Source organism: Ambystoma mexicanum, chromosome 7q (genome assembly GCF_040938575.1).
Source record: "Ambystoma mexicanum isolate Mex_15411 chromosome 7q, UKY_AmexF1_1, whole genome shotgun sequence".
In the NCBI taxonomy this organism is placed as follows: Eukaryota; Metazoa; Chordata; class Amphibia; order Caudata; family Ambystomatidae; genus Ambystoma; species Ambystoma mexicanum.
In genome coordinates this window covers 1,117,923,738-1,117,949,197 of record NC_090941.1, presented here as the reverse complement: position 1 = coordinate 1,117,949,197, position 25,460 = coordinate 1,117,923,738, and the positions used below count along the sequence as shown (strand labels likewise).

Genomic DNA, 25,460 nt, shown 5'->3' with positions numbered 1-25,460 from the left:
GCCATCTGTTGCAAGTTTGACTTTTATGCTTGTGTTAGAGTAAAAAAGTAAAATCAGACTTAAAATATACAAAGGGCATTTAGCATCTAAAAGTTTTTTCCATAACAGCGGCCGAGAGATAGAGTCAAATGCTTGTTTGAAGTCTACTAGTGCAAGATATATAGGTTGATTCTTTTGAACGGCTTGTGTTTTAAATGCAGAGATAATAAGTAGATTTAAGAAAGTGCTGATACCTGTAACAAAACCAGAATGGTATGGGTCCATTAGATCCTGCTCACAGTGCCATTTTGTAAAGTCTCTCACCACAAGTCTTGCCAAGATTTTTCCTGGTACATCTAATAGAGAAATTGGCCGATAGTTCATTGGGTCTGATCTGTCGCCTGATTTGAAGATTGGGATTATAATTGCTTCCTGCCAAGATGGGGGAAATTTATTTTCTTTTAGAATGTTTTTAAAGATAAAGTATAAGACCTCTGCCCAGGCTTCCGGGTTTTCCTTTAGGATTGCATTAGTTATCATATCAGGACCGGGAGCTCGTGAGTTACTTAGTTTCTTAATTATTATAATTATATCTAGGGTGTCGAAATCCAGACCTTTGACATCCAAGCTAGCGCTTTTCATAGGAGCAGAGTCGTCCTCTGGATTGAGCAAAAGTTTTTCGTAGTGTTTAGTCCATGTCAATTGATCAATGCTATTTAAGATCATAGATTTCTGCGCTGATGGTTCTCTTCTATTTATTACTTATCATATTTCTCCCTTTTGAGATCGGCTATGTCCGGATTCCATTTGTGTTTATGTACAAAACTTGAATTCCTCTGTTGTGTTGTTGATTGAATAATGATTTTAATTGAGTCATAATAGTAGATATCGTCTACAGCGTCCTGATTTTGGTGTAACAGCTGTTGGAGATAGTCGATACGAAAAGGGGTCCGTCCACCTAATGCACGTATTTGCGTTGTTTGTTTGGAATAAGCCTTTATAGTACTCAAAGTTTTGTTTGCTGTGGGGTCTCCATGATAGTTCTACTAGATGATGATCACTATCTGTGGTTGGGATAATTTGGAAGTTTTATATTGATTTAGCTGAGTCATTACATATAAAAACAATCTAGAGTTGACTGGGAATTGCCTTCTTGAAATGCCCAAAACCAAAGCTGCATTGCCTCTCTGCACAGTGGCAGTGACCCTATGCCTCCTCTTTTGTTGAGGTAGTGCATGTCCACTGTGTTGTCCGTCATTATCAGGACATTTTTCCCCCATACTGATGGCAGAAAAGCTTTCAGCGCTAGTCTGCTTGCTCTCAGCTCCAACAGGTTGATATGTAGTCTGGACTCCGATGAAGACCAACGACCGCTGATGGTCAAGTCGTTGGCATGGGCTCCCCGGTGGGCAGTCATAATGTCGACAGTCAAAATGTCGACAGTCAAAATTTCGAAAAATAAATGTCGAAAAAATAATGTCGACAAACAATGTCTACATTTTTTCGCTATTTTTTCGAAATTTTGTATTTATTGTATGAATAAATAAATATATATAACTAAGATATGTTGAGTATGAGGGGTGGGCGGTGTGGGGGGGTGGCAGGGGGTCTTGGGTGAGAGGGTTTGGGGGGACATCTCCATAGTAAATGATACTCTTTTTATTTATTTAATTATTGAATAAATAAATATATAATTACTATGTGTTGAGAATGAGGGTGAGAGGGTGGTTGGAGGGGTGTGGGGGGGTGGCAGGGGGGTGTTGGGTGAGGGGGGGGTTGGGGGGGACCCCCCCCCCATAGTAAATTAAACTCTTTTTGGTTATTTATTTATTGAATAAATAAATAAATATATAATTAGAATGTGTTGAGTATGAGGGGTGTGAGGGTGGTGGTGGGGGGTGTTGGGTGAGGTGTTGATAGTTCTAAGTGACATTTTTTTTTCTAAAAAAATGACTTTTTACATTATAAGTATAGGATGTCGACATTTTTGTTTTCGAAAAAAAATGTTTTGACATTATGACTATAAACCGGCTCCCCACCCCGTGAGTGAGGCATCCGTGACTACTGTTATCTCCGGCCATGGTTGCCAAAACTGTTCTCCTTTCAAAATGTTCTCCCGACAGGCCCACCACTGAAGGTCTCGAGCTACTCTGTCCGGGACTTGAAGGAGATCTGACATTCTTCTGCGAATTGCGACCATTGCATTCTTAGTGCCCACTGGAGGGATCTCATTCTCAGGCGAGCCTCTGGCACTAGGAAGATGCAGGATGCCATGAGGCCTAGAAACCTCAAAAAGTCGAAGGCTGGAAGACGTTGGGCATTTTGAAACTTGTTGACCATCTGCAAAATATCTTGAGCCCTCACCTCTGGTGGCGAGGCTTTCCTAGTGCCAGGACCGCTCCAATGAACTGGAGTCTCTGTGATGGTATCATCTGTGACTTCTTTAAGTTGAGGGAGAAGCCCAGCTTGTGAAGGAAGTGGCAGACATAATCTAGCTGGATCTGAGCTTGTTTCGAAGATACTGCTCTGATCAACCAATCGTCCAGGTAGGGGTAGACAAGGATCCCTTCCCTCAGACTTGCCGCCACTACCGACATTAGCTTGGTGAAGACCCTCGGGCGGAGGTCAGCCTAAATGGCAGAACTCGAAATTGATAGTGAGAGTTGCCAATCGTGAACCTCTGGTATTTCCTGTGTTTGAGATGGATTGGCACATGGAAATAAGCCTCCTGAAGGTCTAGAGATACCAACCAGTCCTGAAGCTGGAGAGCCTGGAGGATCTGAGAAAGAGTTGCCATCTTGAACTTTTCTTTCTTGAGGAATTTGTTCAATTCTCGCAAGTCCAAGATGGGTCTCAGTCCTCCGTCCTTCTTTGGTACTAGGAAGTATGGGGAATACCAACCCTTGTTCCTCTCGGCTACAGGTACTGGCTCTATGGCACCCTTCTCTAGCAGGTCTATAATCTCCTGCATAAGGAGCGGATCTGGAAAATTCAAAGAGTTGTTCCGCGGTGGATGACTGAGGGGTGTGTAGGAAGGGCAGGCAGTAACCTTGGGCAACTGTCTCCAATGCCCAAGCATCTGACGTAATAGCCTGCCATTCTGCCAGATGTTGAGTTAACCTGCCCCCTACTGGTATCTTGTGAGGGGAGACATCAGAGGAGTTTTGAAGCGGCTGACACAGATGCTGAGGGTAAAGTGGCACCTGCTGCTCCGGCTTTTGTACCTTTTCCCCGTCCACCACGGGTGAATCGTTTCTGGCCCCTTTGAGCTGGCTGTCCTCTGCCTTTTCCGAATGCGGAGTAAAAGCGAAAGGACCTACCCTCCAGGAAACTCCTGATGGGCGATTCGGAGTCTGCCGGATTGCAGCCCCAAGAGATTTCGCTGCTGCCTTGGATGTTTGTAATCTCGCCAGGCTGTCATCAGCCTTCTTACCAAATAAAGAAGTGCTGTCAAAGGGCATGTTCAAAAGTCTAGCTTGTACATCTGGAGAAAAACCAGACTTCCGCAACCACGCAACTCTGCGGCTTGTGGTACTTGCCGCCATGGCCCTGCTGATGCTGTCAGCAGAATCAATGCCTGTTTGAAGGGATTCGCACATTGCATCCTTTCCATCCCTGATGATGTTAAGAATGCTTCCCTTTCCTCTCCTTCCGGGAGGCAGTAAGCCGCAGATGAAGCACACTCCCAAAGTGTTTGGCTGAATCTTGCTAGCGTGCAAGTGGCGTTAATAGATTTAAGCGCCATGCTACATGCCGAAAAGACCACCTTTGACATGGCATCAAATCTCATCATCCCTGTCCTGTGGAATAGTAGGGTATGCAGACCTACTATTTGATGAAGTTGCTGCCTGTACAACTTAACTCTCTGGAGTTGGATGCTTGCTCAAAATATTCTGGACCTGAAGCAGATACCTGTATTTAGCGGAAGGTTTCTTGTTCACTGCCGGGATAACTTCAGGAGTTTCCCAATTTGCAGAGATTTGTCTCTGCAGGGCAGTATGTAAGGGAACTGCAGGATCCTCCTGAGGACCTTTGTCTAAAATATCAGTAAGGTCATCCTGTTGGAAAGAAGATGTAGGTGTAGACCACCCCATTAATTCAACTGTCCTGGTCATCAGAGCCCTATAAGGGATGCTCCCCACGGTCTGGTTTAGAAAACACTACTTCTGGAGAAGTATCTAAACCACTTGCCTCATGTAGAGAGTCCTGAATGTCTTTAACCTGTTCTCTTCAGAGATTAATTCCTCTGGCATGGGTGTTGAAGTCCTTTGTAAACCAAAGGGATTCTCATGGTTGAAATCCTCCCCTTCCTCATATATAGCAGACAAGGCTCTAAAATAGTCAGACCTAGGATATGGTTTAAAACCCATTTCTAAAGCAGAAAGAGCCAAACTGATTGTCACTGGCTGAGAAAACGTCGAGGTTGTCGACGTGGAAGTCCAAGGCTTCGACAATCCCGAAAAGGGCACCGAAAAAGTTTGAAAAGACCTCGATGTACTTGAGAGGATCAGGATCCTACTCTGTCGTCGAAATTGTCGACGGCATCCTCGATGTAATGGTCGAAAACCTCGAAACCTCTACTGTCTGAGATGTAGGGACAGTTGTTGGTTTGTCTTTTATCGGAGTCGATAGTGGCGTCGACAACGGCATCGTTGTAACCGGTTTATGCAAAGGGCCCTTCGACAAAGGCGCCGATGACACAGATATATGCGTCAAGGCAAACCTCGATGACGCAAACTTACTGCCTTTACTCGAGGGTCCATGACACCCTCGGGCAGTTTCTCTCGCCGGGTTCAACGACTTGCGGCGTTTTGACTTTTCTGGCTTTTCACCCAGGGTATCACCTTTAGACGTCTCCGAGGGGGTCGAGGCTGCTTTCTCGAAGACGCTAAGCATTTTCTTACGGAATTCCTCCCACTTAGCTGGAGAGCTGTGTTTCGTGGGGCAGGTGACCCTTTCTGGGGAGGTAGAGGAAGAAGAAGAGGGAGATCTACGACTCCTCTTCTTAGAGTGTTTTGATCTCGAGGACTGATGGGAACCGCTTCAAGACCTTGAACGGGAATGTTTCTTGTGACAACGAGGAGACGAATGTCTCGACTCTGCCGGAGAAACTTTAGAGGGAGTAGAAGTTTTAAGAGTCTTACCTCTTGCTAGCTTCTCCTTTCGCTCCTTCAAGGCTTTCGCCATCATGAACATACAGTCCTCGCATTCCGAACAGTGATGCTCCGATCCTAGGCACCACAAACAGATCCTGTGAGGATCCGTCAACGACATTTTCTTCCCACAGTCACGACACTTTTTGAAACCAGACCGTGGGGTCGATGGTTCGGATGAAGAAACCATCGAATTATATGATATCTTCGAAGAATAAGCAGAATCTTCCTGAGAAAATAAATGAGTGACACGTTTCCGAGGCCAGCAAGCTGGAATGGATAACAAAGATAAGGAATACGGAACTGAACGGACGCTGCGTGAGTCTATTTATACGCACGATGACGTTGGCACCGATACGAAGGCTGTCGAGGGACACCAACTCAAGGGACGTTGACGCGCAGCGCCCTCTACTGAAAAGATTTCCGAGGCCAGCAAGCTGGAATGGATAACATCAAAGATAAGGAATACGTCGGAGGACACAATCCCTTCGAAATTAATTTTTCAGGCTAAAGCGAAACTGCTTTTCTTTTTACTGAGGATTCCCAGCCTGACGACTGGGAATATTCATGAGCATGTTAATCCATGCCAGACCCTATGCTAGAAAAATACAAGCTTCTAGCCCAATCAAAGAAATGTATGTCCTTGGTGCTAGTCTTCGATGGACCAAGGAATATCATCTACAACTGAACAGAAGCTATTCTGCATGATATTGCCAAGCGGAAACGCTTGCACAACATTCAGACACTTCGGCTGTTTGACCATACTATACCATACACGAGGTGTAAAATATCTCTACCTCCTATTAGTGCCATGTCACTTAGGACACAGACGAATCATGTTAGCCATAGTCTTTTCAAATGAATGCGATTAAATAAAATAATGCTCCTGCAATTCATACCAGCAAAATATTGTTGGTGCTTTTGTGGCTTCCCCGCCTTATATTCGGTCTAGATTATACAAATGTGCCTATGCAAGTGTCCCTGTATGTTCTATTAATAAAGATCTAAGGGTCCAGAAAGCTTTCATGTGGCGTTTGGCAGAGGGTTTGTGTTTATGTGACCTCCTCATCGCTTCAATGACTCAGAATATAATTGATCTTCTCCTGTCTAACATTTAAGTGTTGGCAGAAGTTTACCCTTCCCACCTTCAGAAATCGGCTGGTTTGGCATGTTCATTCATGCCCGCTCAAGTTTCCCCACATCTGTCATCTGGGATACACTGAGGTCTATCCCTCAGTTCAAAGTCATCTGGGATACACTGAGGTCTATCCCTCAGTTCAAAGTGTCACTTATAGGCGAATTTCGCTTTGCGTACCGAGCAGCTTACACTTTGACGCCACGTTTTGAATCTGGTTGGGAAGACTATTCACTTTCCCACTTTAGGAACCAGGTAAAAAAAAGTCCTTTTCCACTCGTAGCTTGATGACAACCACCCAAACATCTTTTTAGGCGTGATGCGCTATATAAATGTTCTTAATCAACCAACCATAGGCCATAAGCTACATCTACTGAGAGTTTATATGCATGACCTGTGCTTTCACCTCTACTTTGGTTCGGGAAAAGTCTCGGCAGCAAGATTTAACGTATGCAGGTGTTGAGGAGTCACCAAGCCGCCTTGGACGTCATCTGGTCACTAAAAATGAAGGGACTGCAGATACTGTGTAGAGCTTTGGCACCAGAACAGTTATTGAAAGTACGCAAGGAACATCAGAGCTTCCCAACAATTTCCCATTGGTTTGGGGTCATATCATGTACTTTGGGACTAGTTTGCAGGTTTCAAAAATTGTGATTACGGTCTGTTGAGTTAAATAGGAACTTCTGAACTGATTAGTGAATCTAGTCACCCAATCACAGAGTTGCATTCATTCAAAATGTAGGTAACCCAGTAATCACTGGAGGGCTACAACACAACTTTTGCTGGGTTCATCCGGTGCTTTCTACCTCATATGGACTTTGAACCCCAGAAACCATTCACAAACCGGTAATGCCTGGTTCTTTCAGGCAAGCAGAAGTTCTTACCATGTACAGCAACATCCATGTCACACTCAGTCTCTCGTAGGAAACAAGGTGCAGCTGTTGTATCCTGTACTTGAATTACATAGGGGTTCTCAGTAGAGGTACAGCAATCGGGACTCCTGGATAATCATGCACAAAGGCAGCCACCAACCAGTGGTGCTCAGAGTTCTCTGTGCAAGGAGACACACACACAGAACAGAGTGCTTTTGTGTCACACTAAACCCGAGAGGCTTTGGGTCTTTCATGGGCTCACTTGGAATTTGTGTCCCTGATAAGGACTTATCAGCGACACAGGTTGGTAAACAAGTCTGGAAAAAAATGTAAAGCACCGGGCCCTAAGGTAGAGCACATGGCACTCACAGCCAACCCACTAGCCAGAAATAACTTGCCCCCTTTGTTGCACATTGGGAGTGCTTGGGAGTTCCACAGAAGGCTTGAGAGTAGATGTTGTGTAGTGTCCAGAGACCTGGATGCAGCAACAGTTAGAAGACACTCCCTCCACGGATAGCTGTGAGGAATGGCAGACATACAATGATGGCTACAAACAGCTTCTAATAAAAAAAAGCAGAGACTTCCCATAACAGTCAAGAACACGAGAGGGCTGCTCTAGCAGCTTACATGGTCACCCAGCTAGATCTAAAGCCATGTAGATGGATAACTAAGAACCATGGAAAGGGGACAATGAGAACATTAACACAAGACAAAGCATTTGTATGAAAAGACCGAGCTACGTTGGTTACAGGTTTCCCCAAAATGTTCCCTTCCTGTATGTGTAGGTCGCAGGCCTGGTTTTACTAAGTGAGACAAATCCAGATTAACATTATGTGTATGTCAGATGTGTGGAATATACAGCAGGCAAGATGACCTTACGCTTGCCTGCTTTTTTCATGCCTTGTGGGTTTAGGGTAAAACCGTACTCCAGGTGCCATGCATTGCTATGGACACAATGTTTCCCGATATCGCTACTGAAACATGTTCTGCAGGAACAAGCTTTCTGGGCTCTTGGGTACTCTCTGCGGTAATGCAATGCTTCAGGACAATGCAAGCTGGCTGCTGTGTGACCATGGCTGCATCGCTATGCAACAATAAGCCCAGCTTGCATAGGTGCTCACCTGCTGCTCTTCGGATGGAGTGTTTGCCTCTGATGAGATGCCTTGCTTCAAGTTCCCATCGCCATCGCAGTGAGCCGAGGGAGGCTCCCATTGTGTGGTGCCTGTCGGGATATGCCAGTAGTACGTCCCTGAGGTGTCCTGTACCCTCATCCATCCAGCCGGTAAATCTGAATCCGTCTCGAAGGAGTTGCGGTTCCAGAAGGAATCTATGGAGAGAGAAAAGAAAAGGTTAGCTTAGTAAGTGTTTCAAGGAGTTTGAGAGATGTGCGAAATTGCAATACGGTAAAAAAATTGTACAGATGGTTGTGAAAGCGGATCTCAAATCACATTTTCCCATTCCAACATCCTTCCAAATGGTATCACGTTCATCCTTTAAATTCCCACCATATGCTTTCTCATTCCAATGCCTGCTCTGGTCCTCCTTCCACAGTAAGCGGAATGCAATCTCTTCTTGTGCTCCTAGTTACACGGGCCCTTGTTACCAAACTCATTTTATACCAATTCGAACTCCTCTCCAAAACCGTATAATGCACCGTTACTAGTCCCGATCCCCACCATCTAATCTGGTATGGATGAAGCATTTCTACCATCTCCATGTTCAATGCCTTTTATACCAGGACTGCCCCAGAATCACAGAAGTTCCTTGTATGCGCTCTCTTACGCGCTTGTCCTGTCTCCATTCACATAACCTATGGAATGGGTTTTGAGAATACTTTTAATCAGCACCACAAAACTGGAAGCAGCGGCTTAACGTCACTGTGTACTCTGCATTGCGAATATTAACGTTGCGGAGAGGAAACGGGTGCTGCAAATGTTATATCCAATAGCACATACCACCATTACACTATTTTTCATTGACTATGACATTTCAAACATTAGCTAAACCGAAAAAAGTGCTCTTTGTTTTACTGAAGGGGTTCCTAAAAGGGGAAATGTCACGCAGCATTCTCCTACACCAGGTGCCTGCCTTACAAAAATATAACTATTTAGAGATCCAGAGGAAACACAACGCTAGGAGCTCTTCTGGAGCAGGCTAGAGAGGTCTTCAAGTGGCCACTCACCGTCTCTAGTCCGAGCACACTGGCTCTGCCAAAAGTCGGCACACATGCAGCAGGCAGAGCTGGATCGGGGAGATAAGGACGAGTCTGCCGTCTGAAGCAGGAAGCTGGCGGGCAGAGGGGGCCGGGGGCCACCTGGGCGAGCGCACAGGAAATCTGCAGGTGGCCGAGGGAGGAGGGCACTCCAGGATCCAGGGCTCTGCTTCCCGGAGCAGCGATAGAAAGGGCAGTGCAGGAGGAGGTCTCCCCTCCCCCTCCCCCCGCACGCACGCATCCAGCCAGCCACATGATCCACGGCGAGATGCAGAGCACAGGGATGCCAGGGGCCTGTGTAAACCTGAGGCAGGGAAGCCACGCTTCACACTGCCACCCAGGACACTGCTTCCGATAAGGCAGAAACGAGCGAACACCTCGCTCTCTAATGTGGGGCTGAAACACAAAGCACTGCGCCGATGCACACGCAACGACACAGGCACGGCCTCTGCTAGTGGGGCTAGAGGTTAGAGATGGATTCATTAACTCATGCTTTCTAAAGAGCCTTCTTGCAGTAAACCGCTGCAAATGACATATTAAAGCCTAATGGCGCCATCAAGAGAAAGATGGCGGATGCAGAATGGGTTGATACGCCCTAGTGGTAGTCAGTAAATCTGCCAAATTACTGCAACAATATATTACCGCTCGCACCACTCTGTCCTGTGGTCTTACCACGAGATCTGGAGTGCTGGAAGGGTGGTGTCAGTAGCCATTTTTGGAAGCCACAGGACTCCGTGGGAATTACAAAGAGCGATAATTCCGCCTATTTTGGGGGTCTCTTTTTGCTGTGGCGAATCCCATTTTCCTCCAAACTCGGAATGCAGTGGTGCGTTAAAAATAACAGCAATTATATTGTGAATTTAAAAAAGTGGCACTCACGGAATTTGCCTGCAGCGCCGAACTTGTAAAGAGGCCCAAATGTCCATACAGCATTGGGTTTAAGTGACTGGAAAGACTTTTTGGAACAGAAAACTGCTTCACTGCTTCTTGAACTTTTAAGTTCTTTGGGAGGCCGTTTCAGTTCAATCACTGCAAAGGTTGTCCCTTATGAGATATGGGCAATGCATGACCTGGTGTGCAGGTAAAAGGAGCCTTTTCTTGTCCAGAGTCGTTAGTGGTGGTGTTGCAAGGTAGAGGGATCCCACTGCGGCTGATTTTAAGATTGAGGTTCCATTTAATGAGCAGCTCTTTAAGACATGTGATGAATCACTGTTCCACAGCGCTGACCTCCTTCCATGTCGCCAGGGGACAGCAACCGCTACCTGATCCCGACCCTGGGGGTGGCTATATGAGGGAAGATCGCATGTTAGGAGACGGCCTCTGGGAGAATGTCACGGCTCATCAGCTGAGGCATTGTATCCCCCATTTTCCCTTGAAAATAACATCCCTATGTCTGAACCCCTTATGGACTATTGTCATGTATCCACTCGCTTTCCTATGACGAGAAGGGAAAACCCCCTTAACCAAAACTGCTGACCAAGCTCCCAACCGTGGTCTAATTTGCAAGTGTGATGAAATCACCTCTTTCAATTCCACTTGTCAACCAATCAGAACCGACTTGCCATCATAACCTTTCGAAAATGCTAATCCTAATTAAGTCAATCATTCACAATGAACCTCTGTTCCCAGAATTCACAAAATACTGGGATGAAGAAGAGGACTAACAAAGTTACTCACCATAGTGACAACCTTACTCGTAGTCCATAGTCCCCTTTCCTCCATACTTGTGGGACATTCCGTCCCTCGGGACGATACTGGAGCACTTTTGTAAAAAAGCATCAAAACTGATTTTTTTCCCTTTTGTTTTTACGTGGTGTACCACACGTGTCCGTAACACTGCCCTTCAGTCCTTTTCTATTGCAGGGTCTGAGACCATTTAAGCAATAATAGAGGAAACTTTTTAGAGGAGATGGCAGGTGTATGGAGGAAAGGGGACTATGGACTAGGAGGAAGGTACTCCTACGGTGAGTAACTTCTACTCCTACATGGCACCCGCTTTCATCCATACTTGTGGGAGATTCCCAAGTACGCACCACAGGTAGTTAGTGTGGATGGAAAAAAAAACTTTATTAGAACAGGTTCTTAAGAACAGCCTAGCCAAACTGTGCATCAGCCCTGGAGCGCAGGTCCAAGCAATAATGCTTACAAAAAGCTGATTGGCAAGCCCACGTACCCACCTGAGCGATGGTTTCCCAAAGAACATACTTTTGGAAGGCAACAGCAGCCCCTTTGCCATGTACAAGATGAGCATGGATACCCTTCGGAGGCTGAAGGCCTTAGATGGTATAGGCTTCTGAAATGCAGGAGGCAATCCACCAGGAGATAGTTACCTCTCCTCCTCATAGCTCCTTGGTGGCCAGCCAAATTCTTATTTCTTGAACTTCAGCATCTGTCAATTCTTCCTCCGATCAGATTGCCGTTGATTCCCAACCTGCTTCACCAGTTCGATCACCAGAAGTGGCACCCCTCCCCACAAACGTTCAGCTTGGTGGCCTGGTTTCCCTTTCGCATCCCCGAATGTAACAAAGAGTTGTGAGGAGCCCCTGAGTTCACTCGTTCTGTCGAGATAAAACTTTAAGGCTCGCCTGACGTCCAAGTTGTTTAAGACTCTCTCGGCATCCGATGCCGGGTTAGGAAAAAAGACCGGTAAAGAGGAGAACGATTGGTTCAAATGAAAATAGGTAAACACCTTAGGCAGGAAAGAAGGATTAGTGCAGAGCACACCCATATCTTATGGAAAGTGAGGAACAGATGTTCCACAGAAAAAGCCTGGAGCTTGCTTACTCGCCTTGCCGATGTCACTGCGATCAGAAAGGTGCCTTTCCATGAAAGGTATTTGATCATGATTTATGGCATAATGCAGTGAGTACCACATTCAAATCCCACTTGGTGTGAGGAGTATGTACCGGTGGGAAAAGATGCAGAAGACCCACAAAATGCCTTTTAATGACCGGGTTAATCAAAGAAAAAAAAACAGCTGTCAGTGGACAGGAAGGCCGCAACAGCAGATAAGTAAGTCCTGCAGGACAAGACATGAATGCTCGACGCTGCGAGGCAAGACATGAATGAAAGAACAGTGTCCACCGTAGCGTGCCTGGGGTCAAGCTGTTAAGCTAAGCACCATTGGCAAAAACGGAGCCATTTGCTCCTATATTGAGCCCTTCTAGAATGCGCATATTGTCCTCGGACAGATTAAACTGTGCTAAAGATCTCAATTGAGGCACCAAGCTGAACGATTGTAGAGGGGGGGGGGGGGGTGTGCCACATCTGTTGATCGCACTGGTGAAGCAGGTTGTAAATCAACAGCAATCTGATCGGAGGAAGAATCGACAGATGCCGACGTTCCGAAAAACCAGAATCTGGCTGGCCACCATGGAGCTATGAGGAGGAGAGCGCAATTCGATGCATTCCTGAGCTTGCAGAGTGAACAATGAATCAGAGGCAGTGGAGGAAAGGCATAAGCCTTCATGCTGCGCCAAGGAATCTCGAGAGAGTCTCCCAGGGAGGACACCCCGAGACCATCTCTGGATGCATACAGAGGAAGTTTCCCGTTTGTAAAAGTCGCAAAGAGGTCCACTTCTGGAGTGCACCATTTGCAAACAATGGTGGAGAGAACATCTGTGTTCATTTCCCACTCGTAACTGGCTGCCGACTGAGTGAGTCTGCAGTTACATTGATGTGACCCGGATTGTGTACAGCCAGGAGCCAAATGTGCTGCATGGCCCATTCCCAAATCTCTATGGCTAGGTACACACGGAGGATTGACCTGGTGCCACCCTGCTTGTTGATGTAAAACATTGCAGCACAATTGTCTTTGCAAATGAAGAATACCTTGTTCGTGATGGATGGTTGAAAAGCTTTGAGCACTAGAAAAACAGCCAGGAGTTCCAGATAATTGATATGAAACTGCCTGTCCTGAGGTGTCCAAAGGTCGAATACTTTGAGGTGAAACAGCATCGCACCCCACCACAGAAGGGAGGAGTCCGTGGTAACCGTCACTTGTGGGCAAGGCTCCTGGAAGGAGGCCTCCACTGAAAGGTTGTCGGTCGAAGACCACCATTGTAGATCCGCTGTCATGCCGAACGGAACTGGGATCATCTTGGAATTCGGGTCCAAAGCTCGAGACCAAGCGCTCCGAAGATCAAACAGAGTACGCCTCATCTTCAAACGTGCAAGAGGATGGGCTAACACGCAAGAAGGCATGAGGCCCAGAATTCTCTGGAACCACCAAGCCGACATGTGCAAAGACTGGAGGAAGAGCCGACAAGTGCCTCATAGATCCGCAATCCTGTCCGATTGTTTGGAACACTTTGGTACTGATCGTATTCCAATGGAAACCCAGGACAATAAAGTCTTGAGAGACCGGCATAGAAGATATCCGACAGCCCGAGTTGGAACAGGAGCTGGAGGATAGACTGGAGATTGACCAATGCCATCTGTGGGCAAGAACTGCGCAGGAGCCAATCGTCCAAATATGGGTATACATGAATGCCCTGCAGCCTGAGGAAAGCTGCGATAACCATCTTCGTAAAGACACGCAGTGCCAAGCTGAGACCAAAAGGGAGCACACGGAACTGGAAATGCTCCCCTCCCAGGGAGAACCACAGATATTTCTGACGTGGCCCCTGATGTGCATTAATGCGTCCTGAAGGTTCACCACCCTGAGCCAGTTGCCCTTCAGAAAAGGACTTTATTTGGCAAGGCGTGATCTTGAATTTCTCTTGGGGAAGAGAAAGGTAGAACTGGGAAAAATTGAGGATAGTGCGCAGGCCAGCCTGGTTGAGTTTGGGTACTGTGAACAGACGGGAGTAGAAACCCTCCCCTTGCTCCCTGAGGGGAACAGGCTCCACCGCTCTGAGGTCTAAAAGTTTCTGTACCTCGGCTCTGAGGAAGGCCAACCCAATCTGCTGGAAGGGAGAATTGAGAGGTGGGGCTGGGGGTGAGGGTGAGGGGGCAAGCGAAAGCCCGCCCGAGCGATGGACAAAACCCACAGTCTTCAGTGATGGTCTGCCATGCCTCCAGATGAGCAGAGATTCGTCCTCCCACCGGAGTCTCGTGCATCCGACGAATACATTTAATTTTGAAGCTTTGTCAGCAGGGAGACTACCTGTCCCTGGAGAGGAGGTTGACGGCCGAGAGAAAAACCAACCACCTTGCCGCTGTTGGGCGGTGCCCGCCAACCAGAGCTTCAGTAAGGTGCGCACAGCGATCCTGAAACCCCCTGAATCCGGAGATGGCCCGAGTCTGGGACCCTGACCTCTGCGGTCCAGCAAAGGGCCCTTAGCTGGAGGTTTTGCCAGGACCGATAAAGATTTGGGTACTCGCTTTGGTCTTTGCGAGTTCCTAATGGAACAATTCCTTGCCATCAAAAGGAATATCCAATACTTTTGTCTTGCACTTCCTTCGAAAACTTGGTCGCGTGGAGCCATGCTTGGTGGGAGATGTCAACACCGACCAGATCTACGTGGTGTGCCGCAGCTTCCAGTTGATACTGCGCCAACACTCTGGCATCTGACAAACCAGCTTTAAAGTTGTCTAGTCTATCCGCAGGAATACACTCCTGGAAATCGGATGGCTCTTTCCACAGCCTCAGATTGGCTGCTGCCAGAATGAGCTTGGTGTTAGCTTGACGAAGTTGGAGCGCCGAATTGGCAAAGACTTTCTTGCCCAAGGTGTCCATAAGCTTATCCTCTTTGGATAGGATTTGGGCCGCTGCTGTTGAAGATGCAGAGGCTGGCTTGGACTGGAGGGTGGCCAGTGCCACCACCGTTAAGGAAGGGAGCAGACAAGCCGATAAGGCTACCTCCTCAGAGGCGTGAAGCTTGTATCAAGCATCAATTCTCTTGCTGTGGTGCGGCCCGGTATGGGGTTTATCCCAGACCTTACAGGCCTCAGCCAAGACCTCCTTCTGGAGGAACAGACCAGTGCACTCCTGAAGTGACAGGGTAAAGGCTCCAGAAAGCATCCCCTCCTGCCGAGAGGGGGCCTCAGGTACTGGAATATCAAGGAGGGCCATCATATATAGGACCCGGTCATAGAATCCTCTCACAGAGCTGGGCTGCTAATCGCTATCCTGATCCGTTTGACGCACATCCATCGAAGCAGGAACAGAAGCCCGGCCCGCTACACACACCCCCTCGGGTTTTAAAGTGTTATCCCGTTCTGCCAGTGTCTTCTCTATAGGGGACACATGGGGGAAGAGGAGGGAGTGGCGGAGAAGGTCAGATTGGAAGCGGTGGAGGAGGTGGCACCACCGGGGCCTGCGCAGGAAAAGCCGGGGCAGAAGGTGGAACAGGTGGTTCCGGGTACATTTCCCTGAAAAGACCTTTGAAATATGCCTTCATGGGGTCAGAGTGCACGAGCATCTGAAACTTCCCAAAAAACGCTTCCTCAGCCGAAGGTTTTGGCAGTGGAGCAGGCAGAGGCCACTTGTGAGGGGCATACCCCCATGAACGCAAGGAGGAGGGTTGCTAGTAGGGTCCACCACTGGCCGGATCCACATAGATCAGTGGTGAGGAAGCAGGAGAGTGCAAGACAGTATGAGGCAGCGGTGCCCGAGCACGCCAGTCGAAGCGGAACAAGTTTTTGTTGGCCACATAGCGTGGAAAAGGCTACTCAGCCCCAAAAGGAATGCTACCAGCACCAGACGTCGTGAACATTGGTGTAAGAGAGGTATGCAAAATGGCTGCCGTGGACCATGGAGGTTGGGCAGCCATTTTGTTGACACCTGAGGAGAACTGCGTCACACGTGGAGATGAAGCCATTGTCTCTTTAGGGGAGACAGGGGACTTAAGTAACACCTTAGCCTTAACACAGGGATCCTTGGCAGAGCCAGTGCTGGCAGGTCTCGGATGTTTACTGGACATCTTAGAAACTGACCGAGGAACCTCAGCAGAGCTAGTACTGCAAGGCCTGTGGTCCCTGACCGCCCTCTTTGCTCCCTCCACAGAACCGTTACCACCACAATCTTGAGCGTGGGACGGCTGAGGAATGTACCTCACCGACAAGACCTTCAAAGAGGATCTCTAGAGTCCATCGGTGCTGAAATTAGCACCAAGAAGAGGAAATTCAGGTTGTAACCCGGGATGAATAGCTCCCTCAAGAGGGGCCTCGAGCCGTGATCCCGCGCGGAAAAGCTCCAGAAATGGAGAACTCGCGGCGGACCCCGGTATCTATGTGGAAAGCTCTAGAAATGGAGACCTCAGGGCAAACCCTGGTAACCAGAGCCACAGAAGAACTGGGCAGAACTTTAGCACCCAAATGGTGAACCTCAGAACAGTGTCTGGTGTTTTGGCAGGTCCGTTGCAGGAACCCTCGGAGACCACTCCGGTATGTCTATTAGGCCCTTTGTGAGGCTGTGAGGCACCTCAGGGGAACCCCTGGTAACAGAGCTACTGGAGCCCCTCCAGGTCCTGGAAGACCCCAGGAAGGAGTCTCCTGGCCGGGTGCCCTAAAAAGTAAGAAACCTACCGGGCATTTCTTCTTTTCATCGATAAAAAGCTGTAAATGACGTGGAGGAATGCACTAAAACACTTCCTCCCACCAAAGACGACGACGTTGGAGTGCCTGGACGGAAAGGGAATCACAATAGAAACACGGATCCAAACGATGATCCGGGTCTAGACACTACAAGCATAGAGAGTGAGGAGCCACCCTCGCGAAACGACGTTTGCATGAAGTACAGGACACAAATCCCAGACGCTCCAGCATAGACTGAGGTCTAGATGACTGTGGAACTGGAACAGGAAGGAAGGACAAAGAATCGAAATGAAAATTCCTGGTGATGCTAGTGCGTCCAGCCCCGACTGCGCGGTGAGAAGGACTGAAGGGTGATGCGCGGGGCAGAGCTCAGGATGGCAGGTTACTGCCAAGTGTGGTACCCCACATAAAAACGAAAGGACAAGAATCAAACATTTTTGATGCTTTTTTACAAAAGTGCTCTGGTCCCATCCCAAAGGACGGAATGCCCCACAAGTATGGAGGAAAGGGCACAGGACGTAGGAGTAGGATCGAGCAATGTGGAGCAAAAGAGACTGCAAATCTAGCAAGCAGTATAGGGTTTGCTTGCGATCCCCAGTTCCCAGGAAATGTAAGCAACAGAAACAGGGAATGGAAGTCAGCCGATGTGGTGACTGGTGAGAGAGGGCTTCACCTCTCCATGAGAAGCCAGTCCCTAAGGAAATGCTAAACTGAGGGTCGCTGCAGGAATGCCAGGAGCCGGAGAAGAACTTGTGGGTGTTCACAGGCATAGGGGAACAGCATTTCACTTACTGAAGACGAAAAGACAGCAGGCGTGTCAAGAGGAAGCTGACAAGGACCGGGAAGCAAAGAAAAGAAGACAGAGTGGAAAGAAGACAGGAATCCTTACCCGGCCCACTGCGAGAGAAGATACCAGCGCCTACATAAAACGGCGAGTCATTCTAAAAGCAACAGGGACACCGAGGCGTATTGGCGACACGCTGAATGCAAACAATTGAAACTTACTTAAATGGGAAAGCGAAAAGAGTTGGACATATTAAGAGAAGGCTATTTAGTCGGAAAAATAAACCCCTTTCGAATGCACACATGTCAGTACGAAGAAAGTAGAAAGATGATATCAGGAAGATACATTGTCGAATACTATACACAGAGAAGTTTGGGAGCAGGTGATAAACCCAAACAAACAGAAGTCCTGGCAGGGGAGTATACAAGGCAATTTTAAGTGTATAAAACAAAGTCCTGGTATGGGTAATACACCAGGCAATTCAAGAGGATTGTGTTAAATGAGTTTTATGTGCAAGTTTTGCACTTGGCCAAGAAGGTCCCAAAGAATTGTTCTTCAAAAGGAACTGTGGAGTTAAATACGTTTTGTATGTAAACCTTGCACTTGATACCCTTATGAAATTGTTCCACAATCGGCACCTTGAAGTATGATCCCTCATCCGGAGATCTCTTAAAGATCGACAGAGCCGCTAAGTTGCCCTTCTTTCACCATGGCCACTTGCATCCCAGAATGGGTTAGGTGGAGCAAGAACGATAAAACATGGGAAAGCTTACACGTGAAAGGATAGAAGGATAGAGTTTCTTTTCCCTGCACAAGCTGCAAAACCTATTCCAACATCAGCGGTACAGGGATTTAGTTGTTGGTCGCCTAGCAGAAAGCAACACCTCCATTACATCTTCTGGAAGGTCCCAATCCTTATATCTTCCTCTTTCAGAGGCCAGGCGTAACTCCCGATCTCTGGGTGAAGAATTCCTTGTGAAAGATGATGCTCTTTGGGGGAGACGAATTGGAGGGCAGATGGTCCGGATACTATGTTCTCCTGGCCCAATCCGGAACAATGAGGGTCATGGTTTTCCCGAACCTCCTCAACCTCCTGATGACATGAGAATGACGTGGACTGGTGGAAATGCGTACAGAAGTGGAAACTCCCAGTTCACCACAAACGCATCCACTGGAGCCCCTCTTTGCAGAAATGCCTTGGAGTAGAACAGCTCGCACTTCCGGTTGACGCTGGTTGCAAATAGATCCACTTGAGGGGTTCCCCAAAGGGCGAAGATATCCAGAAGGACTTGCTGAGCCAACTCCCACTCATGAGAGATCGTGTTCTGCCTACTCAGAGCATCCGCTGCCATGTTCCTTTCTCCAGCTAGATGAACTGCCAGAAGAGTGATTCCTTCTCTCAGTGACCAGAAACAGAGCTGCATTGCCGCTCTGCGCAGGGGCAGTGACCATACGTCCCCTCTCTTGTTGAGGTAGTGTATGGCCACTGTGTTGTCCGTCTTTATCAGGACACTCTTTCCCTGTATGGAGGGCAGGTGGGCCATCAGCACGAGTCTGACAGCCTTTGGCTCTAAAAGGTTCATATGGAGTCTGCACTTCGATTGAGACCAGTGTCCGCCTATTGAAAGGTCTCATGTGCGCTCCCCATCCTGGGAGGGAGTTCTCCTCATCACATTCTCTCGGCTGGTCCACCACAGGAGATGCTGGGCGACCTTTGTCGGGACCTGGAGCAGATCTGTTATTCTACTGCACAATCGAGAACACTGCGATCTGAGAGCCCCCTGAAGGGATCATATTCTCAGATGGGCTTATGGCAGCAGAAAAATGCTCATGCCATGAGGCCGAGCAACCTTAGGAAATCGTAGGCTGGAAGACGTTGGGCACTCTGGAATTATTGGACCATCTGCAAGAGATGAGCCCTCAACTTGGGTGGCAAAGCTTTTCCAGTGGCCGAATCCAGGACTGCTTCAATAAATTGAACTTCTGTGAAGGTGTCAAGTGGGACTTTTTGAAGTTCAGGGAGAAGCCCAGTTCGTGGAGGAAGTGGCAGGTGCAACTGAGGTGACAGACTGTTCTGGAGAACAAGCCCCAATCAACCAGTCGCCCAGGCAGGGGTAGACTTGCGGTTGAGGGAGTAATTTTGCTGCTCCACCTGCAGCTGAGGGCAACTCCACAGGTGTTGCATGGGGAGTTCTACATTCTCTTCCTCTGCCTCCACTAGGTGCTCTACTCTGACACCTTAGTGAGAACTGTCCTCTTCCTCTCGAGATTGAGGAACAGAAAAGGATGTCCCTCCATCTGGATGTCTACTATTGTACCTGCTGCCAACTCTGGGGACACCACAGGATGAAGCTAGAGGTGTTGCCGTCCTTTTCCTTGTTGTGGTAACTACCAGTGAGTCTGGTTTTAATTTACCCCTGATGTAAAGGGTCTGTGGGCGCAGGGTGGAACATTGTTTTCAATACGAGGGTTTACTGCCTGCGTTTGATTTGGCGTTTCTAGAGAGGGTTGAATTCTTCTTTGTATTGACTGTAGAATGGGAATACATTGGGTTACAACCTTTTTGCCACCCAGTATGTGTTCGACAATCCTTGTGGAATGGTGCTTCCTGAGTTTTAATCTGGAAATGATCTGCTGCTTTCATGAGCATTTCAAAATATTGTAGTTGGTTATCCACCGGTGAGTCTGCGTCATGCGGAGAGGGTAAGATGTAAAACGTCTTCATCATAGTAATGATCTACCTCCCATATGGAAACTTACTCCTCAGAGTCTGTATTAAGATCATAGAGATTAAATTGGTGTGGATCTTGCTGAGGGGTGAATTGCAGGGTGTCTGGCCGTGCCCTCTTTGCTGGAGGCTGCAAAGATGTGGCGCCACTAGTTGGTGGCGTGTTTTGTAAGCTTTCTATTATTAATAAATAGGACATAAAACACATGTGTCTCATTACTCTCAATATCCTCAGCAGTCCACTTTAAGGCACTAGGGATAGTTACAGGAGCGGTAAGTAATTCTCGAGCAGGCTGCTTTTTGTGCTTCATAGTTGCAGCCATAGTACCCTCCCCCTGGGAAACACTCTCTCTATGTGGTGTACTCTCTGTCTCCCTATGGGAATGGTGACTGTTCAAAGTGTGCTTTATCAAAGTTCTCCCTTTAAGGAGAGTTTCAGGGACAAGTTCCTGCACCAAATGAGACATTTTGGAAGTCAGCGGGTGTTTTGTCGATTTCAACGTTATTGAAGATTGTTGAATTTTGGCTGACAGGAGGGTCGGAGCTGCGTCTTTCGAAACTCTGTCTTCGGCTGCTGCATTAGACAGGGCATCCGATTCAGATTTATCTCGCGACCTTTGGGGCCCGTCGTGGGGCGAACGTGATCTGGAATGCCCAGAGGACAGGGAGCTAGTGGACCGTCACCTTGATGCTGCGTGCGGCAGCGTCGATTATCGTCGACTTTTGGCCTTGGTATATGTGATGTGTGAGATGTGTGTGCTAATGCCGCCGGTTGTCGTCCCTGTAACAGCGCTGCCTCCCTGTCTGATGGGGTCGGGGGCTAGCATGTGGGAATCCGAAGGTTCCCCATCGCCTTAGTCGTCCGAAAATGCTGCCGTCGCTGGAAGCTCCCGCCACGTCCATAGCGGCCTCGGCCTGCATGGCGTGTTGGGCCCAACGCTTTGTCGTTCGGTTCTTTAGGGTCTTCGATTTGAAAAGCTGACTAGCCTTACAGTGGCCCTCGTCGTGGTCCCTCGGAAGACAGAGGTTGCAAACCAGGTGCTTGTCCTTCCAGGGACATTTTTTGTTGAAATTTGGCCAAAATTCAAAGGTTGTATTTTCCATGATTGGTTGGAAAATCAGCTTGGCGAATATAGAGGGGGAAAGGGGAAATATGCATTCTCTTAGTAGCCTAAGACCACCCACCACACTGCCTGCTGTTTAGGCCGAGGCCCAGAGCAGCCTTCCAAGGCCAAAGGAGTGTCCTTGAGGTAAGTTCTTTGGCCGAAAATGTTTGTCCTTCAAACCGTTGTCGAAGAGGATTGTCGTAGAATGGCGATGTAAAGGACAGAAAGAGTAACTACCTCTAATTCTGTTAGTCAATGGCGTTAGCCGAAAAGGAGTTTTAGCGTTCAACAGTGATGGTGGAAAAAAAACAATCTGAGGGACCTTGACGCGTGAAGGACCATGGTTACAGACTTCACACTACGGATAGTATAACTGGCACGCCCTGTGGACGTGCCTTTCCGAGTTTCGAAAACAACAACTGTAATACTCTGCAGCTTACACTAGATGTCGGCCTTTGCATAGCATGTGATCTAAGCAGCTTCCACAAGCGTCAGAGATATAGATATATAGATACATATATATATATATATATATATGGGATACATTACTCACCGTAATCGTATTTCTGATGCTTGTATCTGCTTAGATTCACATGCTGTGCATAGGCCGACATCTAGTGGAAGCTGCGGAGTATTACAGTTTGTTTTTCGAAACTCGAAAATGGGCGTCGACACAGGCGTGCCAGTAATACTATCCCTAGTGTGACGTCCACTGTACCCAAGATCCCTCACGCGTCTAGGATCCTCAGATTGTATTTTTTCTGACATGAGGAGTAGCGTGAGTACAGATAATCCAAGCAGATAGACAGAAAGGTAAGACTACAAGCAATCATGCGCCTTCTCTCGGAGGGGAGGAAGGGTGGGTCGCATGTGAATCTAAGCAGATACAAGCATCAGAAATACGATTACGGTGAGTAATGTATCCCTTCTGAGGCTTGTGGAATCTGCTTAGATCACATGCTGTGCATAGATTAGCGAGCAGTACCAGAAGAAGGAGGTGGGATGTGAGAAGGGTCATGAGCAAACAGGTGTCTTAGAACCGCTTGTCCCACTTGTGTATCTGTCTTGGAATGAGTGTCAATGCAGTAATGCTGAGTAAAAGTGTGAATAGAGCTCCAAGTAGCTGCTTTGCAAATGGTGTCGAGGGGAACATTTGCAATGAAAGCCAGAGTGGCCCCAATGCCTCTAGTAGAATGGGCCCTTGGCGTAACAGGCAGAGTTTTTTCAGAAAGAGAGTAACACAGCTGTATACAGTTGATAATCCACTTCGAGATCGCGCCTTTAGAGACGCGATCCCCCTCTCTGCCTGTAGCTACGGAGACAAACAGTTGATCTGTTTTCCTTAGCGGTCTGGTTTTATTTACATAGTAGAGGACCGCCCTACGCACATCAAGGGTGTGTAGTTTCACCTCAGCTGAGCTTTGCGGGTTTTGGAAGAAAGCCGGAAGCTCGATGGACTGGTTTACATGGAACTTAGATATAAATTTAGGTGAGAACCTAGGGTGTGTGCGTAAAACCAGTTTGTCCTTGTGGATAGTAAAGAAAGGATCCTGCACTGACAGAGCCTGAATTTCACTGACCCTTCTTATAGAGGTAATGGCTACTAAGAAGGCCGTTTTATAAGTCAGGTGTTTGAGACTACTTTTATGCATGGGTTCGAAGGGGGGGCCCATGAGCTTAGCTAGCACCACATTGAGGTCCCATCCTGGCGGTGGGTTCGAAATAGGAGGGTGAAGTCTCTTTACTCCTTCCATGAAGGCTTTAACTACTGGTACTTTCCACCACGATACTTTGTTATGGGATGTGGTGTAAGCCGAGAGGGCTGCCAGGTGTACTTTCAGAGAGTTAAAAACCAAACCTGCGTCCAGCAGGTGGAGCATGTATGTTACAACGTTGGAAGGAGTGCAATCAACTGGGTTGATTTGTTTATTCTGGCACCAAATAACGAATCTCTTCCACTTGTCAAAGTAACAGTGCCTTGTGTTTGGTTTCCTGGATTCTTTTAGGATGTCCATACACCTCTGTGGTAAATTGAGATGCCCAAACTCTATGACCTCAGGAGCCATGCTGCCAGGTTCATTGAGTTGGGTTCCTGGTGCACTGTTTGACCTTGTTGCTGGGACAGTAGGTTGTACCAGGCTGGGAGTTTGATGGGCTCGCACACCGCCATCCTGCGTAGGTGTGGAAACCATGGTTGTCTCGCCCACATGGGAGCAACTAGGATGAGCGTCATCGATTCCTTGTTCATCTTGTACACCACCTTCCTGATGAGAGGAGTTGGTGGAAAAGCGTACGCAAACATCCCTGACCAGTTCATCCACAGGGCGTTCCCTTGGGAGTCTGGCTGGGGGAACCTGGATGCAAATCCTGGGCATTGTTTGTTTCCGCTTGTGGCGAATAGGTCTATAGTGGGGAAACCCCACTGAGAGAAGAGATCTTCTACGATATCTCTGTGAAGGACCCATTCGTGTTCTTCTGGGAGGGAGTCTCTGCTTAGGGCATCCGCTAGGGAATTGAGCTCCCCTGGAACATGTTGTGATGACAGGAAGATGTTCCGTCTGAGTGCCCATATCCAGATTTTCTGGGCAAGCTTGGACAGATTTGGCGAACGAGTCCCTCCTTGTTTGTTCAGATAGAACATGGCTGTCGTGCTGTCCGTCTGGATCTGCACCGACAAGTTTAGCAGATGGGGCTCGAACGCCTGAAGCGCTCGGAATACTGCCAGGAGCTCTAGCAGGTTGATGTGGTTCTTGGCTACTGAGTGAGACCAGAGACCCTGAGCTGTGTGGTGGAGATGGTGAGCTCCCCACCCAGTCAGGCATGCATCTGTAGTCACCACTGCCTGTACTTCGGGATCGTAAAAGGGTTTTCCCCCTGCGAGATTCTCTCTTGTCCACCAGTGTAAGCTCTGTACGAGTGTTGGCGAAACGACCACTAGATCGTCCCACTGACCACTTGCCTGAGACCACTGTTTCGCCAACCATTCCTGCATGGGACGCATGCGCAGACGCGCGTGGGGGACCAGGTAAATGCATGACGCCATCATGCCCAGTAACCGCATTGCTTTGCGTACCGTTATTTGTTGACCGGACTGATAATGTGGAATTTGCAGTAGTATATTCCGAATTCTCTCTTCCGAAGGGAAGCTCAACCCTTTCTGAGTATCTAGGATTGCTCCTAGGAACTGTTTTGAGGTGCTTGGCACCAGACTTGACTTCTTCTCGTTGATAGAGAAGCCTAATTCGTGAAGGAGGTCGATAGTCCTCTGAATGTTTGACCTGCAAATTCCTGGGGTTTCCCCCGTTATGAGCCAGTCGTCCAGATAAGGGTATACAGGGATTGCCTCCCTGCGTAGGTGTGCAGCTGCCACCGCCAGTACCTTGGTGAATACCCTTGGTGCTGAAGCTATCCCGAAGGGCAGTACCTTGAATTGGTAGTGGCGACTGTCCACCTTGAAGCGCAAGTATTTTCTGTGCGCTGGGAGCATGGAAATATGAAAATAGGCATCTTTCATATCCAAGGTTGCCATGTAATCCCCCTTTTTTAGGAGGGGGATTACCTCTTGTAGCGTGGTCATACGGAATTTTTGGGGCTTGACATACTTGTTGGCAGGCCGTAAGTCCAATACTGGGCGCATTGTCAAATCTTTCTTTGGCACAAGGAAGTAAGTTGAATAGATACCCTTGTTTACCTGGTGTCCTGGGACGAGTTCTATCGCGTCCTTTTCTAGCAGAATGGCGATCTCCTCGAGAAGGATCTTCTGATGTTCTAAGGAGTGTATTCTTTGTCGTGGAGGGTGGTTCCGGGGACGCTGCAGTAATTCTATACAATATCCTGCGGACACTGTTGACAGCACCCATCTGTCTGAGGTGATCCCTTCCCAAGCCTGGGTGAAGTTGGAAATGCGTCCCCCTACTGGGGTTGCGTGAGAAGGGACCCTGAACTGAGCGTCACTGCTTTGGCGGAGGCGTGCCACCTCCCTTGTTGGGGCTGCCTCTGCCTCTTCCACGAC

At 48.1% G+C, this 25,460-nt stretch overlaps 1 protein-coding gene across 5 annotated transcripts in view; it reads right to left on the bottom strand.

Moving 5' to 3' along the window:
- APBB1 (amyloid beta precursor protein binding family B member 1) overlaps nt 1-25,460 on the bottom strand; it is a 1,513,529-nt gene that overhangs the window by 1,019,661 nt on the left and 468,408 nt on the right. For 4 of the 5 annotated variants that reach the window (XM_069640532.1, XM_069640534.1, XM_069640533.1 and 1 more), the window contains one exon: nt 8,261-8,466. In XM_069640532.1, the coding sequence (XP_069496633.1) occupies nt 8,261-8,466 (206 nt within the window). Of the gene's footprint in view, nt 1-8,260; nt 8,467-9,321; nt 9,527-25,460 lie in introns of those variants that run through there. The other variant, XM_069640535.1, reaches the window with a different exon arrangement.